Source organism: Thalia democratica, chromosome 6, assembly GCF_965202585.1.
Source record: "Thalia democratica chromosome 6, ktThaDemo2.hap1.1, whole genome shotgun sequence".
NCBI classification, from domain to species: Eukaryota; Metazoa; Chordata; class Thaliacea; order Salpida; family Salpidae; genus Thalia; species Thalia democratica.
Genome location: NC_139170.1, coordinates 5,587,478 through 5,610,389, shown reverse-complemented (window position 1 = coordinate 5,610,389; position 22,912 = coordinate 5,587,478). Strand labels below are relative to the sequence as shown.

Genomic DNA, 22,912 nt, shown 5'->3' with positions numbered 1-22,912 from the left:
TTTTATCGTAGTTTATGAGCAATCTATATGTTGAAGGGGGCCATAACTTTTTCAAACTCTTTAAAGGGGGCCATTAGCAAAAAAGTTTGGGAAACCCTGGTTTAGACTATATACTTAAACATATCTTAATGCGTTCAATTAACAGTTTACAATTTAAATTTTGGTTAGTTCAGGATTAACTGGTAAAGAAGCGATATGCAATTCAAACAATCTATGTTGTACACTTTTGGTTTTGTTTTAAGAGCAATAGTTACCTTTATTGATTTGAGTTTTATAAGAAACTATAAATTTAACATTTTAATGAATTTCTTAACAAAACATTTTATTTGACTAATTTATATTTTGTTTTTAAACACCTTTTTTTAATTTTTTTTTTCTTTTTTAATCGTATATTTAAATCTCTTAATCATCTTATTAACAAATTTCGTTTATAGTCTTATTCATATTTATAGATTTAATACTCTTTATAAGCTTTTTATTTTAAATACGTAGTTTATACATTTAAATTGTGCTTTATTACTTCATATATGTTTGCTTTAATTTTGAATTTAATTACAGTTGCAGGGCCTTACAGGCCAAAACATTATTTTGTAGATTGACTAGTATTTGAGTTCTTAATTTTGTAAACTATTTTGTTGAAATTGAAACTTTATACTTTAAAACAGGTAATGAAAGTTTAGTAGTACAAAATGAAGCGTTTGAAAAATCAACTGCAAACCACGCAAAAAGAACAAAAGAAAGGTTATTTTTTATTTAAAAGATACTTTTATTATTACCTAATTCCTCCGGGTCATAACTTAATAATTGGAATCAACTTTGTAAAAAACGTTAAAACTAGTTTTCAAAGTTAGTGTAATTAAAAAAAAAACTTAAATTTAATGTACGTTAAAAATTTTGAATTATTATTTTTTGCTAAACTGTTTATCTTGCTTAAACGCAGAAAGTTGTTATTAATAAAAATAACAATACAAGGATTGTATTGTTAGGAAATATTTATTAAACTTATTATAATTACTTATGTTTTTGTTTGTGTTTTATGTATAAGCTTATAATCGAATAAGCTCCCCACTTGTAATTATTGCGTTTTTACTTTTTCTATAATTTTAATTGCAAACAATTACGCCTATTCTTACAATAACAAACAAAAAATACTGCAACTATTTTGTTATCTGATAAATTAAGCTTATTATATTCGACTTCTTTGTCGAGTTTTTAATATATCATAAAAAAAGGTCTGGTTCTTAAAAATCATAAAATAAAAATTGATTAATTATTCACAGAATTGTTGTTTTCCGGAGGTTTTTACAACCGAAGATCGTGCTACTCATTCAACCTTTCCAGTCGGCAGTGGACAAAACTACCAGATCTTCCGAGCGACAGATACGGTCACGGGTCGATGATCGTTAACAGTTCTACATTCCTAGTCGGAGGTTTGTACAACAAGACAATAGATGAGCTTAACAGTTCTACAAAGTCCTTAAAAACAGTCGCAAATATGAAAGAACCTCGATATTGGTTCGGGTCTTGTGTTTACGAAAGCAATTCGTTGTTAGTTGCAGGCGGCCTTTATGACAACCAGCAAGCGACTAACAACTGCTTTCTGTACAACACAAGTACTAAAACTTTCAAGGAAGTCGCAAGCTTGAATGTAAGGAGGTTCGGGCACGTTCTAGTGAATTTAAACAGGGTCGTGTACTCGATCGGCGGCGTGAACGAAAAAGATGAATTCCTAAACTCGATCGAACGTTTTGAAGATGAGCGATGGAAGATGTGCGACTTTGAACTCAAAATTGCAAGAGCGTATCATGGAGCTGCGGTTCACAAAAACCACGTTTACGTTGCGGGCGGTAAAGGTGGCAAGCGCACGAACACGGTGGAAAGAATTGACGTCATCGGTGGAAAAGCCGACCTGCTCGACGTGAGACACCTAGTGGCGAGGAGCGAGTTCGCCTGGTGCAAAATGAAATCGAGTGTGCACTTGTTCGGAGGGCACACCGGGGTGAACGGGACCAGCTCCGTTGAAGTTTTAAACCTGGACACGATGCGGGTGGAGGAAGGTGTGAACGTGCCCGTTCCAGATCACGGTTTCTCTGTCTGTGCCGTGTGAGAACTGTTCACCATTTCATTCAAACACTATACGATTATGTTATATATATATATAATATCGTTGAAAGGCAGATATCAGAAAAAAAATAGCTAATCGCGTAGCTTTTCAATCAGTCGTAATTTTTATTTCTAAGTAATATACAGGACAATGTTTTCTGGCAGCTTGAAGTTGAAAAAAAATGAGTGCCAAAAATATATAAATCACACTTAAATTGATTGTAAACAAAAAACTTGTGATAATTGAAGTAAGTATGAGCAATGTAATAGCTTATACATTTGTAGTTTATTTTTTCTAATTTTACATCCGTCATTTGATGGTAAATTAGACTGAGTATGTTTAACTACCGAATTTTACTTTTAAAAAGTGCTCACTAAGTTCTTTGAGACAATCTGTATATACAATAATCAACTAGACTTACTATTTAATTGATAAAATAAAAATTTTAATCCTATCTAATAGTTATCATAACAATGTTGAACCATCAAAAACTTTTTCATTTAAATAAACTATAAATTTTTAATCTTACAAAAAAATCTATATAAAAGTTTTGTTTTGATCGTAGTTTAAAACTTATTGAAAAAATATAAGGCAAGTTAAAATTACATATCGTTCAATAGTTGTTACTTTTGGAAAAGATTTTCCTTGCAAAAACAATGAATAGTACAAAAGTGGTTTTTTGTATAAGTCTCTTTCATTTATTTCTCACTTGTTAATGGCAACTTGTTAAATATTTGATGTTTATTTTTTATTTCCACATAATGCCGCTATTGATCGTAGCTTTTTATTTAATTTATTTTGTTTCGTTATACTTCATAGTATTTTGTTTCTTTATATTTTTAACACTGTTTTCACCGCTTTAATATTAATTAAATGTTAAAAGTGCACTTTACTGTGTTCTAAGCCTTTTTTAAGAAACTAGGACAGCTTACTAGAACAAAGTTTTTCGCGGACCCCACTAAAATAAAAAATCATTTCTGTTTTTTACTATTTTGAAATGCTTTAATTTAAAATAAAAGGAACTATATAAAAGCATATGTGTAGTGAAATAAGCATAAAACAGGCAACAAAGTTACTAAAAAACAACAAAAAAAGATCACACTAGTGAATTTTGTTATAAAAAGCTTACACTTTTTTTCTGCAGTAGTAGTTTTAAGTAAAAAGCACTTCGTTGGCTCATTTTGACCGCGGTTCGCAGTTTTCCAACCCCTACACTAAATTATATATAAAAATTAAAATATATTTAAAATATATTTTTTTAATAAGTACTATTTTTAAAAATTTATTAACTTTTTTATACATGAAATTTCGAATGTTTTTTTCAAACTTCTAGAGTATGGCGAGTTTCAGTTTGTTTAACTATCATAAAAAAACGCAACTTTAAGTCGAATGAAACAATAACAAAAATTTAAACATTCGTTTAGATACCATGAACTTGTAAATTTTGAAAAAGTGAAATTTAAAAAAATCCAAAAGTTGATACAAAATATCAATAAAAAAATTTATGTCTATTCACATTAATATTTGAATTTATATGAGGGTGTTATAACACTTTATTTTTCTAATAAAACAAATAATTTTTAAACGTTCACTAGAGAAATATAGAATCTATGTTATTGAAATTAATAATTTTTTAAACAAAGCAATGATTAAAGTTTAGTCAAAGTTTCAATAATTCTCACTACTCTACATAAAAACCAATTTACATTTAATTTTTACTTTAATGCCAACAAAAAAAAATGAAAGCTTCATTACTAAAGGTTGTCTTGAAGTGTTGGGCTACATAGTACTTAATCAAAACAAAGTTTTTAAATTCAAATTAAAAAGTACTACAACATAAATTACATCTATTATTACCATATTTGATAGTATGATTGTACTTGAGTATACGTAATTAAAGTTGGATTAAAATTATTCCACACCGGCAAAAAACGGGTTTTTCGAAGTTCAAATTTTGAATGGCCTCAGGCGTTCTACATTAAAGCACTTGTTTTAACAAAATCATTTACAAAACTGGCTGCAGCAGTACTTTTATGAGAAAACTTGTTTGTTATAACTTGATAATATTATGTTAAAACTATGTTACGTTTGAAAATGTTCTAGATGCATTTTTAGTCAAAGTATATGATTTTTTTTTTGTTTTTCAGGTTTGAAGTATAGCTAGTCCGGTAGCAAAAAAAAATTACTCTGTAAACATTTTTTATTAAGATATTCTTGTTTTATAACTTCAATAAAACATTTATAATAACAAAACCAAACTTTCAAGTTAAAATATTTAGATAGTTATTTTTAATAAACAAAACAAATTGTACAGTAATTTCCTTTATTGTACCTTTACCAATAAAGGAAGATTACTGTACAATTTGTTTTATTAATATTCCTGTGAAGTTATTTCACTAGGATCTTTTGTTAGCAAACGATTAAACCTATATTTTGAACAGTTATTTTTAATAAAATATTTTATTTATTTAATAATGCAACAACTAATTATGTTTTTGCTCAGTTTGTTAGTATATTTAATTTTTTAAATAAAGAAATACAAATAAAATTTTAAAATAGCTCTTTATTTAGTTAAAAGTATATTTAATTTAGAGTACATAAAAAGCTCTTATCACACTTTATGGTGTTTAAGATTTGTTTTATACTACAAAGTATGTGTATGTATAAAGCTAACAAACACCAAGATTAAAAATGAAATGAACAAAGCGTTAATAAAAAGTATTTATGTTTTTCTGACTACTTCAAAATTTTTTTTTAAACTTCAAGAAAATGACAAATTATCTTGACAGTAGGTAAATTAACAAGTACAAAGCATTAGTGTTGTGTGAGCTCACCACTTGTTGACAGGTAAAATGAGAAAATAGTTGGGAAAATATTGCAAACTTATAAATAAATCAGCAGTAAAATCAGCTACTTTCCAGTAGCATTTGTTTACTAAACTCCGGCTAAACGTGTTCAGTTGAGCTTTTTTCACATAACAGTAGCTACTAAGATTTAATTTAGCTAGTTTCTTTTAGTGATTTTCAGTCAAAAATATTTCTTCTCAGCCTATTCTGTTTTTAATTAAATTTGAATGTAAAAGATTTTTGTAAAGCTTTAAGACTTTAAAGTTTAAAGTGTTTAAATCTAAAAAAGGAAAAAAAAAATGTGTCAAGGTTTTTATTTTTGTTTTATTTATATTTAATTTAAACAATAATAAGTTATTTTTTTTACCATGCACAACTGTTTTAAATAAGTATTTGTGGAAATAAAAAAAGTCAAGAAAGTATAAAATGATTAACAAAAAATTTAAACCAAGAATAGAAAAGATAGTTGTGTTTTTCGACAACAAAGCGCTGATATATACATTTGTTTACTTTAGTTAATTATTAATTTCATTTGTCTTTATGGTGTTTTTATTTTTACAAGGAACCATGTAGCAAAAATTTTGTTCAGTTAGCAAAGTTTTTCATTTTGCGTTTTTAAAAGTATACTTTTTTTTAATAAGTAGATTTTGCAGATTTTTTTGAGCACCAATAGCTTAGAGCTTCAGCTACTTTTGATTAAGTTTACTTTCTAAAAGTCCAAATAAAAAACTTAAGCAAGATTGTAAAAGCTATTCAAAAAAAGGTTCTTTGTTTTATAAAAGACTTTAAAAATAGTTATTTAAAAAGAATTAGTATATATATTTTTTGGATCTCAACAAAAGTAATACTAAAAACTTTGTGATGTTGAAGAGTGTTTAGACCTATTTGTTTTAGTCTAAAAAGTTACTTTTGCTTCTTACTAAAAAATCTGTAGATGCCTAAGTTGTAAAAAAAAAGATAATAATGAAGTACTTAAATTTAAAGTTAGTTTAGTTTTGTGCATCTTTTTGTATAAAAATTACCTCTATTTACTTTAAATATATGTTTACTCTTAAACTTATTTTACTCGAAATAAACACAATTTTAATTATTCTTGTGATCTGTCGGATCTACAAAATAAAACTTGGTTTGATTCAAATTGATTTTAGAATTAAAGTCAGTTTTTATATTAAGTTAAAGGATAATTAATCGTTTATTTGCAAAGTACTACTTATTGATAAGATTTTAATCATACTATCTGCAAAACTTAATGACCCAAACAGTTTGAACTTTGTTTCAAAAAAACCTGGCCTAGTCCGGTATATCACTAACTTATGTAAACACATACATTTTACTGTAAGTATTACTGTTGTATAGCACTTGTGTCATCATAATGATGATTCAAAATTGTTTTGAAAAGTCATTAGTTTAAAAAGCTCTTTGCTAAAATTATTAGTCTAAAAAGCTAAAAAATCTAAAAAGCTAAAACATTTGATTTGCGTTTAACAAGCATATACATTTCATTTTGCAAAAATTTAGTATAGATAATATAACTTTTAAGTTAGTTGTGAAAATTGGCTCATTTAAAAACTATGTAAACGTTATTTGATATTGAAAACAAAGTAGAAAAGTCAAAGTTTTTAATTCAATTCAAAAGTTTGATACTTAAAACTTACTGTAATTGTTTAAGGAAAGGTATTGGATAGTAAATTGCACTTAAACAACTTTTAAAAGTTTTGTTATTTACTTTACGTATTAAAAAGTTTTAGAGAAGTTTAGGTTTTTATTAAAAATCAAATAACTTTGTGCCATATTTAAACGACTTTATTATTTGTTATAGACAAAAATTGAAACAAAATAAAAATCAGTTAGAAATATTCACAAACTTTCACTATAAATTATAACTCTGTAATCGTATAAGTTTTGTATAATACAGAGAGAATTTTTTTGACTCGTATAACGTTCTTTGTACTGCATATCATTTCAAGTCTAAAAGTCTTGTGTGATTAAATTTAAAACCGATAATAACTTTGAAGTTATTTATAAAAGCTTTTGAGGATAAAACAAAATATGAAAGACATTAAGCTGCGAATTCTGGTAGAAAAACTAGTGTAGTTTTTGTGGTTGCAATTTACTGCTTTTTTAAGTAATTTAATAATACTTTAAATTTTATAGATGCAAACTATAACAAACTATAAACACAAATTTTAAATCAAGGAGCAAAAATGGTCATCGTACAGCAAGTAAGTTTTTTCTACAAGTTAAATTTTAATTTTATACTCTACTTAGTTGCTAAACATTAAACGAATAGTTTTATAAAGTTAACTTTTGGAGTACTTTAGCAGAAGTAGTAGTAGTGGACTGAAAAAATATTTTATATAAAGTTATTTTATAGATAGAAAATGTTAATTTTTATGAATGAATATTTCTATCAAAAAAAAAAAAAAGCATGAATGCATAAGCAATTGTAAAAATTATAAAAAAGTAGTCTAAGGTTTAGTTGAGTACGTTTTCGATTTATCTAGTCGAAAAAGTTTTTTGATACTTATCAATAGCAAAAATAAAGTGCTCCTTTTTATAAACTTTTAAAATCTACTGTACCATAAAACATCTATTTAAATAAAAACACTTTTGGTTTGTTTTGTAATTAAACATTCATTGAAACTAAGTCTAGATATTAAAATTTCATAACGAATTGTCTCACTCAAGAGCTTTTGACTTTAAAAGCATCAATTAAAAACACTTACTTCGGAAATCAAGTTTACACATTCGACAAAATATGAAATAAGCACTTTAGTTCATTAATTTGTGCTTTTGAGTAATGTTATCACATTAGTAACATGTTTTATTTACCTTAAAAGTCGTAAATGAATGGGGTTTTCAGTAAAATTTAACCAAACATGACGTAGAAAGAATGTTAAAAAAGGAAAAAAGAAAAAGTGTAAACATTATAACATTTGTTGCATTAAACATTAACAATTGTTAAAGTTTTATGAGTGCAGGTAGCAAAGGTTATTTTTAGAAACTTTAGGAAGTTGGTTTTTTAAATGCTCAATTTAAAGCTATAAGGCATTTTATACTAAAGAATGGTAATTTTTAGTCAGGTATGTTTGTGAAATTGTATAAAACTAGCATATTCTAACTTTTTTTCAGCAGTATTGACACTTTAGCAAAAGTTTTTCAAGTTTTTTACATTAAAGTACTATGCATTTTACAGTACAGCAATAACAAGATACTACAAAGCATTTTTAAACATAGTCTATAAAACTTACAGAAATTTTATAACTGCTTGTCTGTTTTATCCGAGCCTAAAGTTTTCAACAAGTAGTATAACAAAATAAGTTAAAAATGTTTAAACTGCACAAATAAATGACAGAGTAAAAATGTTTGAACTTTTTATTTTTTTAGAAATAAAACTTGAACTTTTCATTACTTAAGCTTCAGTCGCATTTTTTGATAACAAGTTTTTGTACTAATTTTAATTTTCTAAATACAAACTATAATCATAAGTTCTTGTTCAAAAATACCAGTTGTAACAGTGTTTTTGTTGCATATATTCAGTTTTAAAAACACAAAGTTATTCAAATTTGTTACACTGTCAAAAATATAGTAATATAATACTTTTTTTTTGTTTTCAATGTTTCAAATAATTTGAAAATAATTTCTTCAAGGGGGACCACGTGTGGTTGTTGAACCAACCAAATCATGAGCAACCCATTGGGGCGGTGGTCAAACTGTCAGACAGCGGGCAAGTTAAAGTCACCGATGACAGCGGAAAAGTTTATTTTTTATACTGATATTAGTTTACATATATTTAATTTTATAAGTTAAGTATTTTATTTTTGTTTCGAAACTTTAAATTAGTATTTATATCTCAATAGAAAAAATTAACATAAACATTTTTCTTAACATTTAAGAGAAAGACTAAATTTCTATAAAGTAATATTAAAATCTCAAACTTAAAACATTAAAAAATTTTTTTTTGTCATTTATTTTTTGCACATTAGTTAAAAAATGTTTAATATTTTTATTTTTATTTTTTTTACTATGACGTTTCAATCAGGACCACTGGCTGAAGACGCCGCTGACGAACATCAGGATAATGCACCCGACATCAGTTAGGGGGGTGGAGGACATGATACGCTTGGGCGATCTTCAGGAACACGGGATACTCAGGAACCTGCTGATCAGATACAAGGAAGATAAAATTTACGTTAGTTTATTTTAATTACATGCATTTTTAAGTTCGGACTGCAGTTTTTCAGTTCTTAATGTACTTGTATAGTAAGGTACAAACGGTATAAAATCTATGTTAGATTATACTATTTTGAATTCTAATTTACAAAAAAACGAGTATTACCTATTTTTTTATAATTTTTATAACTTTTGTCGAACTGATAGTTTTTTATAAAACCTTTAATTTCACCGTCACCAAAAAAATTTTTTTTATGTAATTATTGTCATAGTTGTTTAAAATAAAAATCAGTAATGTACATTAAGAATTGAATAAAAGATTACTAAACTTAGTTTAAAAATATATATTTTACTTATTAAGTCCCTTATACATTCATAAATATTAAATATATTTTATTGTTAGCAACCTAAAATTATAACAATAAAGTTTATTAGTTTACGTGAGCTACCAATAGAACTTTTTATCAAGTTAATAAAAATATTAAACTACTTTTAACTAAACATAGTCGAAATAATTATACGTGCGACTGAAAAAACAAGTTTGAAATGTAAAATTTTTAGTGTTATAAACATTTATTCAAATAATTTTGACTGTTCATTGTGAAGTTATAGCAAATATTTGTATTTATGGCGTAGCTAGAACTGGTTTTGAATGTTTTTTTGCTTTCGCTAACACTTGTACTATATTTGTTTAAAAACCTAAACATTTTTGTTCTGAATAAAAAAATGCTTATTTTTGGATTTATAATTAATAAAAGTAACTAATATTCTATCAAAATCTTTTGAACTGTAACTTTTATTTAAAATTAGTTAATTAGTTTATACAAAAAAATACATTTTAACTTCACAGTATATAGCAAAAAAATTTTTTTTGTTACATAATTGTAAAGGAATGATTGGAAATTATAATGTACTTCGTTCATTGTGACGAAACTACTACTAATTTTAAGTTAATGTTTTATCCAATTACAAATGTTAATACACTTCAAAAATATACATCTCTAAAATATTAAAGCAATAGTAAATAAAAAAAATACAAACCATTTTTTTTATACAACAAAACATGTTCACTAACTATTTAGGTTAATCATTGAGAAGTATTACCTTTTAGTTTGTTTTTTAGTGATTTACATTTTCATTGTATTTTGTACGTTTTAATCACTTATTTAATTTAAAAAACTAAATGATTTGTACTTGATGATAACGAAGCTTGTGTAGATTTTATCTTTTCTGATAATGTTTACTTTTTGCACTGCTTTTTCTACTTAGGTTTTAATTATTAATGTATTGTTTATTAGTTTTATGGTTTTTCAAAATTAAGTTTGCTTAAAGACAATATTTTGAAACTGTAATTTTTTTTTACTTTTGTTTATTTAACGATGAAACAACGCTTAAAATGTTTGGTCCTAGCACTTGGTGCACAAAAAAAACTTTCGATTATCGAGTCGCACACCACTTGGATACCTTTTAACGTCTTGTCCAAGACTTATTTAATTATATTGGTTGATACAAGCGCAATTATTTTTGAGAAATACTTTTTGAAAACCTGATCAACACGCTTTTTTGAATTAATAATTTTAATATTATAATTTTTTTAGAGAATTCGAAAAACATTTTAAATTTGTTACTCCAACTCTTTTAGCCCTTGATTAACCCTTATTCCCTAAAGTTTTTAACTAAAGCATAACTCAAAACTTAATCAACCGTATCGGTAGAACTCACACTAAAATTTCTCAAAAATGCAAGTGCCTCAATTGACCTATTTTTCCTATGTTTCTACCATAACTGAAAGTTGTACTAAAACAGCGAGTTATTTTTCTAATTAAAGCATGTACTGTTTTTTTTTTTGCAAGCAACTTATACTTGTATTTGGTTTATTAATTATTGCGAGCTGAATTTTTTTTTGAAAATGAAAATAGAATTTGTAACTGCATCGGCTGTTGTGTTGCTATATCAAAACAAGTTTATAAAATAATATATGTTGTTACACTTTATTAATAGTTTCAGTGATTTTACTTAGGATGTTTTACAAAATAAAATACTTTAACCACCAGACAAAGTATTTTATAAAAAATATAAGCTAAAGACAAGTTTAGAATAACCTTAAACCCAATACTTCAAAGCATACCTTTAAAAATTTCTAACATTTGAATATACAAATAAATTAATTTTAGCAATCAAAGCTACAATTTTTAATTTGATTAATTGAATGTTCTTAAAATCTAGACATTTTTTTTCTCACAGACATACACAGGAAGCATCCTTGTAGCGGTCAACCCATACAGGGATCTTCCCTTATACGAGAAAGATTCGATCAACCGGTACACTGATCGCAAAATAGGGGAACTACCTCCGCACATATTCGCCATCGCAGACAACGCTTACGCCAACATGCTGAAAAATAAAGTCAACCAATGCGTCATTGTCAGGTAAGAGTTGACTATTAAAAGTTAACGGTAATTAACTGTTTGGTAACTGTAAACCTTTTCTTTTTGTTATTGTTTTTATTTTTATGTTGGTTTTTTATTGTTTTAAGTGCTGACCTAACTGACTTTTCGGAACAAACAGTTTTAGTTTATATTAAACACGTGTCTGATTGTATTCCTATATGTATTCATGCTCATGTACAAAGAAGTGTATACGTATTAAACATAAAATTGTAAATAATTTTGGCACACTTTCAAAAATGAGCAGCTGTTTTTGTGTTTTTACACGTCTTGAGAACGTTTTTGAAAACTTACACATTAAAAACAAAAATTAATTAAAAAAGCATTTTTATACTTTTATGAATTGGTGGCTGTGCTATTACCGTTTTATTAAAAAAAAAGTTAAAGACAATTGTGCAGATAACTTTCAATTTGTATGTAATGATTAATCAATTTCCGTATTTTTGTAAAACAGGATTTTATTTGCACACATTATCTTCTCAAAAACTTTTGTTTGTCAAATGGTGTATTTTATTTGCTCAAAAGTTTTAAGCTATTATATTTTGTCATGGAAGTAAAGTCTTTTTTTTCTCGAAACACTATCTGCTACACATTAGCAATGGTAATTAAGAACTTATCTGATCTTTTTTCGACTAATTAAACCTTTTTTTATATATATCTTGATTAGTTTTTATTGAAGTTTAAAAATAAAAACATTTATCTATCAATAAAGTATACAGTAAGCAAAAACTTTCTAAACTAAAGAACAACAGTTTAAAAACTCAGTTAAACGACTAAAGGCGACTAATTTTTAAACAAGCAAAACATTTACAACAAAAAAGGTAGCAATGATAAAAAATAAAAAACTTGTAGTTTGAGTAAACAACGGAATAAAAGTTTTCTTTTTTATTAGAAAATTACGGTTGCTTCAAAGTAGTAAGTGGGGTGTTAAGCTAAACACTTAAGGTGTCCTTTAAATCCGTTTAAATCAAAAAGCTTTTAATATTTTATCCAGAAGTTGAAGCACTTTAATTCGAACTTTTTTACTCAAAAAGAGGCGAAAAAACGGAGAAGTGCTTTAAACTTTTAATGATAAAACAAAACAAACAACTCAACAATTTTCCAATAAGAAACAGTAGCACAGTGACACAACAACTTTGGTGCATTTATGTCCTTAGTTTTTAAATGTTCAATTTTTATTTCAATTAGAACCTAAACTTATTCCATAATTCAGAATCCTTCGTACCAAATTTAACCAAATGAAATCATACAACTAAATGTTTTTTATTATCCAATCACAGCGGGGAATCGGGAGCGGGAAAGACGGAATCAACGAAGCATGTCATGCAGTTCCTGGCGGCAACTTCCGGCCAGAGGAGTTGGATCGAACAACAAATATTGGAAGCCAACCCCATACTTGAAGGTTCAGATTTCATGTTTGTATAAAAGAGTAAACAAAATTATAAATACTTTACAAATTTAAAAACATTCCAAAGAGTTTTTTGTTATCTATACTTAAAGATTTGAACTTGATTGTCAATTAGATGTTTGTAAAAAAAACAGTTTAAGTATAGTATGGCAGTATGTAATTAAAAAAAGTTTAGTAAAACTTGATATAAAATTTTTCGACACTTTTATAAACTTAACTTTGCAAAATCTATTGAAAAACCATTTACTATGCTTTAGTTTATTGTAGTTGTTTTATTCTATTTGTTATATATTAAGTGATTATTACTAAAAAAAAAATTCAACTCTGATTTTTTTATTTACTTTATAAAAGTATTTTATTTGAGTTGTTGGAAAAAATTAAAACTTTACCACTGTAACTTTAAACTGTGATTAGTTGGTTTTAAAGGTCATATGGTTATTGTTTCTATTTCTACTTATTGAGTTAATAATGCTTACAATATTTCGCTAGTGAGTTTTTTTTCAATATAAAATGTGCTTAAATCTTTTCAGTCAAAACTACCATTAAAAATACTGATCTTTTTTGTTTTGAAATAGTTTTTAAAGCTATACAACTTCACAAAAAATAAATGATACTTTTATATTTAGATAAATTGTAATTTTTGTTTGATGATTTTTTATCAAAACAAAACAGTGTCTTGTCATCGTATTTACAACTAACTTATTCTTGTTAGGTTTGAATTTTATCTAAACTACATTTAAAAAAAAATACATTATATTTTAACTTAACTTACCTAGTCATATCAAAATTTACAGTTTATACTTTAAGCTATTCTTAGATATTTCAGCTATAAAAAGTCATTGAAACATATATTTATAGTAGAAAAAACATTTGTTATTTTTAACCTACTTTTACTTATGCTTTCAGCTTTTGGAAATGCAAAAACGATAAGAAATGACAACTCATCTCGTTTTGGAAAGTTTATAGAAATCAGATTCAGTTCTAAAGGGGTCATTCAAAGTGCAAAAATAGACCAATACCTACTTGAAAAATCAAGGTTTTAATGGAAACATAATGTTATTTTAACTCAGCAAAAATATATAAGTTATTGATTATATTTATAGATGTTATATATAAGACAGCAACCAATTATTGCAAAGATGATAGTGATTTTTAGTTTTTTATGTAACTTTTAATAGTGCTTTATAACTAGTTATGACTATCAAGTAAGTAACATATAAATAACTTTTTAGTTTAAATATTTATTTTGTTTTAGAGTTATTAATATGCTTGTACTAATGTAAATTGATGCTTATTAAGGTTGGTATACCAAGCAAAAGACGAGAGAAATTACCACATATTTTACTGCATGTTGGCCGGCTTAAGTAGAGAATGGAAAGCAAAGTTAGGATTGGGACAACCTTCGGAATACTACAACCTTACCCAAGTACTTATAATTTAGATTTTCAGAACTTAAAATATCTATACATATGTTTTATTCTACCGTAGGCTATTTAAATTAAAAAAATATATAAAAACAGATTGAACAAAAGACATTATTACGCTTTAAAATGCATTTTTAGAATGTAAAAACAAGGATAAAAAAAGTAAAGTAAAAACTGGCTATATTTATTTATAACTTTACAAAAAAACATTGGATAGTTATATGTTTTTTAGTGTAATCCTGTTTACCGCATTAAATAAAAACAAAACTTAAAGTCTTTTAGGTACATATTTTAATTAAGAGTTTGGAAATTCGTTTTAAAAGCTGACTTATTCTCACTTTAGTATTAAGTTGGATACTAAAAACTGTATTTTTGTTGTTATGTTTTTGTCAGTATAATGAGTTATTTTTAAATAAAATAATTTACATTTAACAGTTTAAGTCAATATTCGATTGATTTTAAACAAATATGTATACGTTGGTTTTCAGTTTTTCCTAGGAACTTTGTATGTCCACTGAAAATTGTTTAGTTTTATAATTTTTAAAATGTAGTAACACTTATGAACTACATTGTGACGTAATAGGATAATATCAACAAAAAAGCATCAAATGCTTGCTTCCAAGACGGACTGGTAAGTCAAGGTGACTAACATTTTAATATCATACTACTAAAATAAAGGTGATCATTAATAAAATTAACCAAAATTGCTCAAATTTTTCTATGTTATTTTAAAACTTGTTTAATATTGCAACTTTTGAACTTTGTTTTAAAACAAAATTAAGCTGTTTTCTTGTAAAATTATGTACTCTTGTAAGCTTCTAAATCTGTTTAGTTTAATAGAAAACTAATTTAAATTAAAAAGTTTGTTTTGTTTATAATTAACTAAATCTACTATCATGGAATTTGTTTCATTTCCTTAAAAGTTTTACATATTTTAATTCTTATATTAAACTTTTTAGTCTAGACTTTAAATGTTTTTTTACCAGATTTGATTTAAGATCAACTGTTATATATTTTACTTGTTGTTTAGCACCATGCTAATTCACTCTTACTTGTGATCAAGCATGATGAAGTTTTCATAACTAATGTAATATAAAAATTCACCTTTTGAGTTTTTTTAAATGTTACAAAAGTATTTTTTACTATTTATGAATCAATTTTCTTTCTTTACGCAAAAGAAAGTTCCTGTTTATGCTTGCTTCATCATAAAAATCATTTGCTAAAGTTCGATAAAATACTAATTATTAAACTTTCTAATATTTTTTGTTACTTTTTGCTTTGTTTTTAGTTGATTACTCTACAAAACTTTAAGCTTTTTTGTTAATACTTTTTACAGTTTGATATCAAGTTTTTTTGTTGTTTTTGCGACGATTAAATTTTATTTATGTTTAGATTCATTTCAGACTTTCAAAAGTACATAAACATATAGAAAAAAATTAATACTTAATTATTGTTACTTAACATTGTTAAGTATATTTTATAAAGTTATTTTAATAAAAATAGTTTAACTACAAAACTAAATTCATTTACCTGATATTACAATAAACAACTTTTTTATTTTAAAAACATTAATAGGGATCTTGTTTACAATGCGCCGGAAGAAATGATAAATTGGATTGGACAGAAATATTAAATGGAATGAAGGTTTTGTTTATTTTACAAAATATTACGTAACTAAAATGTAACTATTTATAGGCATATTTTAAAATTGTAAAATGTTTTATTTGTTTCAATCAATTAGCTAAAAGTGTGAAGCACTAAAATTTTTGCAAATCGAAAGCAACAACATTTTATTGAATGTATTTTAATATTTAAACTTTTTCTTCATTTTATTATTGCGTTTTTAACCTATTTTACTTGCATTGAGATAAAAACAAAACTTAAATATTTTTTTAATTAAATAAAATCAATTGGGATTTACAACAGTAATTAGTAAGTAAAATTATTAAAAATTCAAAACTTGCAGTGTGTTTTTCCCGACAAAAATTAATAGTTATTAGTTATTTTAAAGTGTAAGTTTAAAAAAAAATTAAATCAAATTAGTTTATTTTTATTTATTTTTGTCTTTCAAATCAGGTGCTAGACTTCAGTGAAAACGAAATCAAAGAAATTCAAAGAATACTGGCAGCAATTTTACATACAGGTACATTAATCTAACTAAACTTATATTATTTAAGATGGAGCTTTATATTGTAATTGTTTTAATATAAGTTTAGTATCAAACTCTTTGAAACTTTAAAATTTACTCTCTTTTATGAGCACATTAAAAACAATATATTTAACATTTGATCTTAAAAATATTACTACAATCTAATAAAGTTGTATCTTTTAAGTATATTTTGAACCGTACTAAATAATTTAGATTTTTTGTTAGGTAAAGTGTTAACATGAATACTTTATATAACACCTTTAAGACAAACTTCTGTAAACCTATACAAGCTTCCGAAATAAAAACTTAATTTTTGAGATTATACATTAAACTAACTCATTTTACTAACAGTCTTAAACGTTTTATTCATCCAGGAAACCTGAAATTTAAAGAAAGACTGATAGACAATTTGGACGCTGTAGAGTTCGTTCACACCTCAGAACTAAAAATGACCTCTGATTTGTTTGGGGTCAGTTAAATTTAAATATAAACTCGACTAGTTTGAATTTAAATAACATTTTTATCTGAAACTAAAAAAAATATGTAAACTCAATAAAAACTTATCAAGCATTCCTAACCTGTTAAAAAATCAGTAGTATATGTAAAAAATTTTGGACAAGGAAAATATTTTTAGTATTATGTATTATCTATATATGAAGTAAAAAAAAACTATTGAGATATGTAATTTTTACCCGGGTCCTTTTTTTATTTTTACTATTTGATCAGGTAAACGATCAAGCGTTTTCGAGAGCGTTGACGCAGAAAACATTGCGTACGAGGGGTGAGACTGTGACGTCACCAATGAACTTGAACCAGGCTAATGACGTCAAAGACGCCTGTATAAAAGTATGTTTGTAGGAAAATATATATAAAGATGGAAAAAATTATTTGCTGAAAACTAAAAACTTTAACGATAACTGATAAGCCATATATAGGATTGTTTTATAGCACTGATTAAAGTATTAAAATCTGTTTGATTTAAAAAAAAATAAGTTGTCACGAAAAACTAGTAGAAATTAAATACTTTAATAGTAACTAAAAAGTCAAAAAAGTAGAGTTATAATGTGTAATACAGCACCTAATTATTTAAGATGTACTATTAATCAAAACAGGGAGTATACGGGAGGCTGTTTGTTTGGATTGTTGACAAGATAAACAGCGCCATAAACAGGGAAGCCAAGAAGAAGGACAGAAAGGGCATGCACTCAATTGGGTTGCTGGATATTTTCGGATTTGAAAACTTTGATGTTAACAGGTTTGTGCCTAAAAATTTTTTTTTTGCATTGTACTTAAAAGTCAATGCACTGGTGAAACCATTAAACTGTGTTTATTATGTGTAATTTAAATTTTGAAATATGGTGTATAGACTGTAAGATCTTAGTTAAAAGATAAAATATATTTTGACGATTATTGTTTATATAAATGAAAAAATCATTTAAGTAAAGCTAAAAAAAAATTAGAACAACAAATTTGTTTCTAGATTAAAATGAATTTTCAGAAATAAATTTACTTCTATAATTTTAAGCATACCAGTATCTAAATAAATAAAAACAAAAACTAAAAAACTTTTTTTTTCAAACTAAAACTTTTTTTCGATCCCAAAATATTTCATAGTTCTTCTATATGCCAAAAACATAACTTTTGCTTTTATAAAAATTTTCAAACTTCAATGTTTTTTCAGCTTCGAGCAACTTTGCATCAATTTTGCCAACGAAAACTTGCAGCAGTTCTTCGTGAGGCACGTGTTCAAATTGGAACAAGAAGAATATAATCTGGAGTCTATTGACTGGACGAAGATCACTTTTAGAGATAACAAGGTTTAAATTTGAAGCTGAAATCTAAAAAAAATTTTTAATCACTGTTTAATCTACTATTACTACTTAAGTTTGTTCGATAAACTTTTACTTTGGTCTCAAATAAAGGCGAATTTTGGTTTAAACGTGTTCTTTTTAAATGAAATGTCTTTCAAGTCGGAAAGCATCTAATTTTTTTAGTTGTAATCTTTTCAAATGTAACTACCTTGATTTATTATACTTTTAGAGTATGTTTTTTAGTTTTATATACAATTTGTTTGTTTTTGACAATTCTACATACAAATGATTAACAGAACGTCTTGGATATGATGTCTGCTGCTAAAATGAATATTTTTTCACTGATCAATGAAGAAGCCATATTCCCAAGAGTAAGTTAATACATACTTGTTTAGGTCTTTGACCGAAACTTAGTTTACTAGTCAAAGTATTAAAGAACAGACTACATTAATCCTCTTCTGGAAGTTGAGTTCTTTGTATTTGTATTCAAAAAATCAAAAAATATAACATATTTATTTAGTTTACATAAAACAGTAAAAACGATGCATTTGTACTTTTTTGTATTAAACAATAATTTTGCCTTGTGTTTCTCAATAAAGTCGTATTGTTATTTTTATACTTTTTAGGGTACAGATAGAACTTTGTTGGACAAACTAAAACATCATCATGGTACTAATAAATTGTTCATCAGTCCAAAAACAAACAGGTAAACTAAAATTGTAATAAATGTAATTTAAGTATTCAAAAAATGTTTCTTGTTACTTACTTTTTGAAAACTTTGTCAAAGCATATTTTTTGGTAAAGTTTTTAGTTAATCACAGCATTAATCACAATATTAAGCAGTAATGTTTGAAACATATTTTTATAAAACTAGAGATGAAACATTCGGAATAGAGCATTTTGCCGGTACTGTCCAGTACACTTGTAGAGGTTTTCTTGCAAGAAACAAAGACACTTTCCATGTAGATTTGTTGACTCTCATCAAAACTTCCAAGAACAATTTCCTAAAGCTCATCTTTTATAAAGGTAACAAGTTGTATACACTTTGAAAAGTTTTATAAAAAAGGAATAAAGCTTGAAAAAAAATTATTACTTTAGATAACTTGTTTAGAATACTTTAGATTCAGATAAGTTGTATGTTTTTTTCTTTCACTTATACGATGTTCATAGTAAATTTACGTAATAATGCAAAGAAACTGCTATGCGCGAATAACATACTGTAGCACCCTTTCGTAGAATATCTTTGTTATTTTCAAGTGTAAATCATAAAATTTGCTTTAATTCATCTTGATTCAGTAAAATAACTAAAGCGCAAAATTTCATAAACCTACCTTTTAAAAGATTTTGTTTAGTTAAAAGTTGAAACTTATGGAAATAAAATTTTATACATAACAGATTTGAAAGAGATTAAAACAACACAAAAGAAGAACCAAACCTTGGTAGTCCAGTTCAAGAAGTCTTTGGACGATCTGATGAAAACCTTGTCAAAGTGTCAACCGTTTTTCGTAAGATGCATAAAACCTAATGAACTGAAAGTTGAACAAGTTGGTAAAAGTTTTTATTAACAGTATTAAAAATCATATAACTCTAGATGAGCCAACGTCAATACCTTTCATTAATTATTTCTTGCTAATAATCTTTATTAATCCTCTGTATATATATCCTTTTAACTTGGGTATTAATCTTTATATAAACAATAAAAGCACTAAAAGCAACCAACTTGAACCATTTAATCGAATTTTCACAGCAATTCAACCGATCGTTGGTGGCGAGGCAGCTCAAGTACTCGGGAATGATGGAAACCATCAAAATCAGGAGGGCCGGGTACCCGATCAGGTATACTTTTCAGGAGTTCATCAACAGGTACCGAATAATTTCGCCCGGAATGAAGATGGCGGCGAAAGAAAAGAACTTGAAAGGTTTGTTGAACACATACTGGTAAAAAGAAATAGATAACTGTTTTAATATGCTTGCAAAAAAAAACAGTAACTCTTATTTTTACGTAAAACTTGAAATAAACCAGAAGTGATTGCGTCGAAAAAAACAGTCTTTGTTTGTGTATTAAACCTCTAACTTTAGACTTTTCGCCTATGAATATATTTTCATCGTTTTGGAATGTTTTAATAAAAATTTATTGCTTGTTTACGACTTGTATAGTTTTAACCATAGAAATCAACTTTGAATTTTTACAAACATTTTTGTTACATAGTTTATTTGCAATATACGTTTTGCTTTGTCAGTTTTGTTAAAGCTATTTAAGTTTCTTCAACAGAAGATGTTTGTCTTTCGCTTTAAACCAGAACAACTTTTTTTTTTCCATAATAAAAAGCTGCTGAAAACAGTTGTACATTTCAAATAGTTGTGAAAGTTCACCAGTTTTAAAACGCTTGCACTTTTCAGACGGCTGCAAAAAGATTTTATCGAAAGTGTTGGGTGAAAAGTCTGACTGGCAAATAGGAAAGACTAAGGTTTTCATAAAAGATTCCCAAGACGCCTTGCTGGACAGCTTTAGAGAGCAAATGTTGACTAAGTGAGTATATTAAAGAAAAAATATTATCAAATTAGTTTAATTGTTTTTGATAATTTGTTGTTGTTATGAATACAGTTTTAGAATATTAGTCATAAACGAGTTGTAAATGTAGAAAGTATTTGAAAAAAGCACTAAAGTTTTATATTTTTCAATCTAAAGTGTACTATAATTTATTTTTTTATTACAAAATCTCATTATTTACTAAGATAGTTGCGGGGTTTTACAAAGTTTTGAATAAATTTCTTATATTTTTCGAAAATTTCAGTTGTTTTACTATACTGCTACCTAAAAAAAGTAACTAAAAATGTATTTATAGTTATTTAACTGTATTGCTGTGATAGAAAAAAACTAATCACTCTTTTTTCAAGCTTACAGATCAGTAGTGATAATCTAATGCCATTACCAGTTAAACAATCAAAGCTAAAAAAAATTACTCGCAAGGATTTCTTCTATTCATACATACTCACATACTTTTACCTTCAAACAGATCAGCGGTGATAATCCAGCGCGCGGTGAGGGGATGGTTCTGGAGGTTGAACTTTTTGAGAAAGAGGAGAGCCTGCATAAAGATCCAAGGATGGTGGAAGACCATGCACGCCAGGAAGAAATTCGAACTTGTGAGATACTTTATTCTTAATTAGATATGATAATTGTGAGGAATGTTAATTTGAATTATTTAAGTTATTAATCTCTGTTAACAATTGATACGTCTTTTAAATATAAATAAACATAGAACATGCTTTTATACAGTTTGAACTAGTAAGCCAAGTTTTAGGGTGAAATTTAAACTGTGAAGATTTTTTTTAAGTATTGATAAATATTTTTTTTGATGCAAATTTTAAGCTTGTTTAAAAATAAAAAAAAAACACATAATTTTAATACTTTTTATATTATTTTATAAGGTTTAATGTCAAACTAGTAAACTTAATGGTTTTTTAAATTTACAGCCTTACTGTAGCAATCAAAATTACTTTTTTTACTTTTTTGTTTAAAACAGTAAAGAGTTAAAAATTATTTACTTGTACAAATATGTGTACATTAAACTTGAATAATATCACTGTTAGTCACTACTGCTCATCGCTCAATTTTATTTGAACAAAATACAAAACAAAAAATAAATAGAAGCTTTAAATAAAACAAGCATAAAAGTAGATAGTAGTTGAATCAACCACTTTTATTTTGTTATCTTACAAATACGCAACTTACTTTGATTTTCTTCAGATCCGAGGAGGGTTGTCTCGACTACAAGCGGTGTGGAGGGGTCGCAAGCTGGCCTTCGACTATTCGTTCGCTAGGAGGCGCATATTGAAGCTGCAGGCCGCTTGCAGGGGATTTTTGGTGAGGAAGGAATGTTCTCACCGCTTGTGGGCGGTAGTGTGCGTGCAAAAGTACACCAGAGGTTGGCTATTTGTTATAAATATTCAAAAAAAATTCTTGCTATACTATTTCAAAAAAGTTTACACAAGAGGTTTGAAGTTTTTAGATATTAAAAAAAAACTTGCTTACTTCAAAATTACTTTAAAAAGTTTTACAAAACATTATAAAGAGTTGTAGAAAGTTAATATTTATCAGCATAATTGAAAACGTTATTTTAAAAGAAAGGATCACTTTCTAACTGTTTTCTATTTAGAATTGAGACAGCTTTTTTAATGGTTTTTTGACAATAACTATAAATTTTTATTTAAGTAAAAAAGAAATTGATCTAAAAGAAAAACTATAAAGAGACTAGTGACTAAAAATTAGCGTTGTGTAAAGTTATCATAAGCAGAATATTTGATTTAAAAATAATAAATTTTTGTTTGTATTTTAAAAGCTCAAATAAATTTTAGACTTTGAATAAGATTTATCTAAGCACTGACGAGGTCATTGACCTAAACTTAGTTTGTAAAATAAATTTTTGAAAGAATAAATTCATTATTTCTCCTCCAGTAGTTGAGATCTCTTTATTTGTTTTCTTAAAACCAAAACATACAATAAATTTTAGACATTAATCTCAGTTTTTAATTTTTTTTTTGTTTTT

At 26.3% G+C, this 22,912-nt stretch overlaps 2 protein-coding genes across 2 annotated transcripts in view; both read left to right on the top strand.

The window, feature by feature from the left end:
- The first annotated feature begins 689 nt into the window (after window positions 1-689).
- LOC145838172 (kelch-like protein 36) lies at window positions 690-2,107 on the top strand. The gene is made up of 2 exons (XM_082945729.1): window positions 690-741; window positions 1,281-2,107. Exons 1-2 carry the CDS (start codon window positions 690-692, stop codon window positions 2,105-2,107), a joined length of 879 nt encoding a protein of 292 aa, XP_082801855.1.
- A 5,802-nt stretch (window positions 2,108-7,909) lies between these two features.
- LOC145838398 (unconventional myosin-VIIa-like) overlaps window positions 7,910-22,912 on the top strand; it is a 30,551-nt gene continuing 15,548 nt past the window's right edge. The window contains exons 1-22 of the mRNA XM_082945983.1: window positions 7,910-8,033; window positions 8,601-8,708; window positions 8,993-9,142; window positions 11,368-11,552; window positions 12,851-12,972; window positions 13,885-14,014; window positions 14,278-14,404; window positions 14,986-15,033; window positions 15,978-16,046; window positions 16,479-16,545; window positions 16,926-17,020; window positions 17,278-17,397; window positions 17,664-17,806; window positions 18,233-18,368; window positions 18,659-18,733; window positions 18,989-19,068; window positions 19,237-19,388; window positions 19,758-19,906; window positions 20,110-20,281; window positions 20,763-20,892; window positions 21,380-21,509; window positions 22,114-22,291. Coding sequence (XP_082802109.1) covers window positions 8,016-8,033; window positions 8,601-8,708; window positions 8,993-9,142; window positions 11,368-11,552; window positions 12,851-12,972; window positions 13,885-14,014; window positions 14,278-14,404; window positions 14,986-15,033; window positions 15,978-16,046; window positions 16,479-16,545; window positions 16,926-17,020; window positions 17,278-17,397; window positions 17,664-17,806; window positions 18,233-18,368; window positions 18,659-18,733; window positions 18,989-19,068; window positions 19,237-19,388; window positions 19,758-19,906; window positions 20,110-20,281; window positions 20,763-20,892; window positions 21,380-21,509; window positions 22,114-22,291 — 2,584 coding nt within the window. The 5' untranslated portion in view covers window positions 7,910-8,015. The remainder of the gene's footprint in view (window positions 8,034-8,600; window positions 8,709-8,992; window positions 9,143-11,367; window positions 11,553-12,850; window positions 12,973-13,884; window positions 14,015-14,277; window positions 14,405-14,985; window positions 15,034-15,977; window positions 16,047-16,478; window positions 16,546-16,925; window positions 17,021-17,277; window positions 17,398-17,663; window positions 17,807-18,232; window positions 18,369-18,658; window positions 18,734-18,988; window positions 19,069-19,236; window positions 19,389-19,757; window positions 19,907-20,109; window positions 20,282-20,762; window positions 20,893-21,379; window positions 21,510-22,113; window positions 22,292-22,912) is intronic.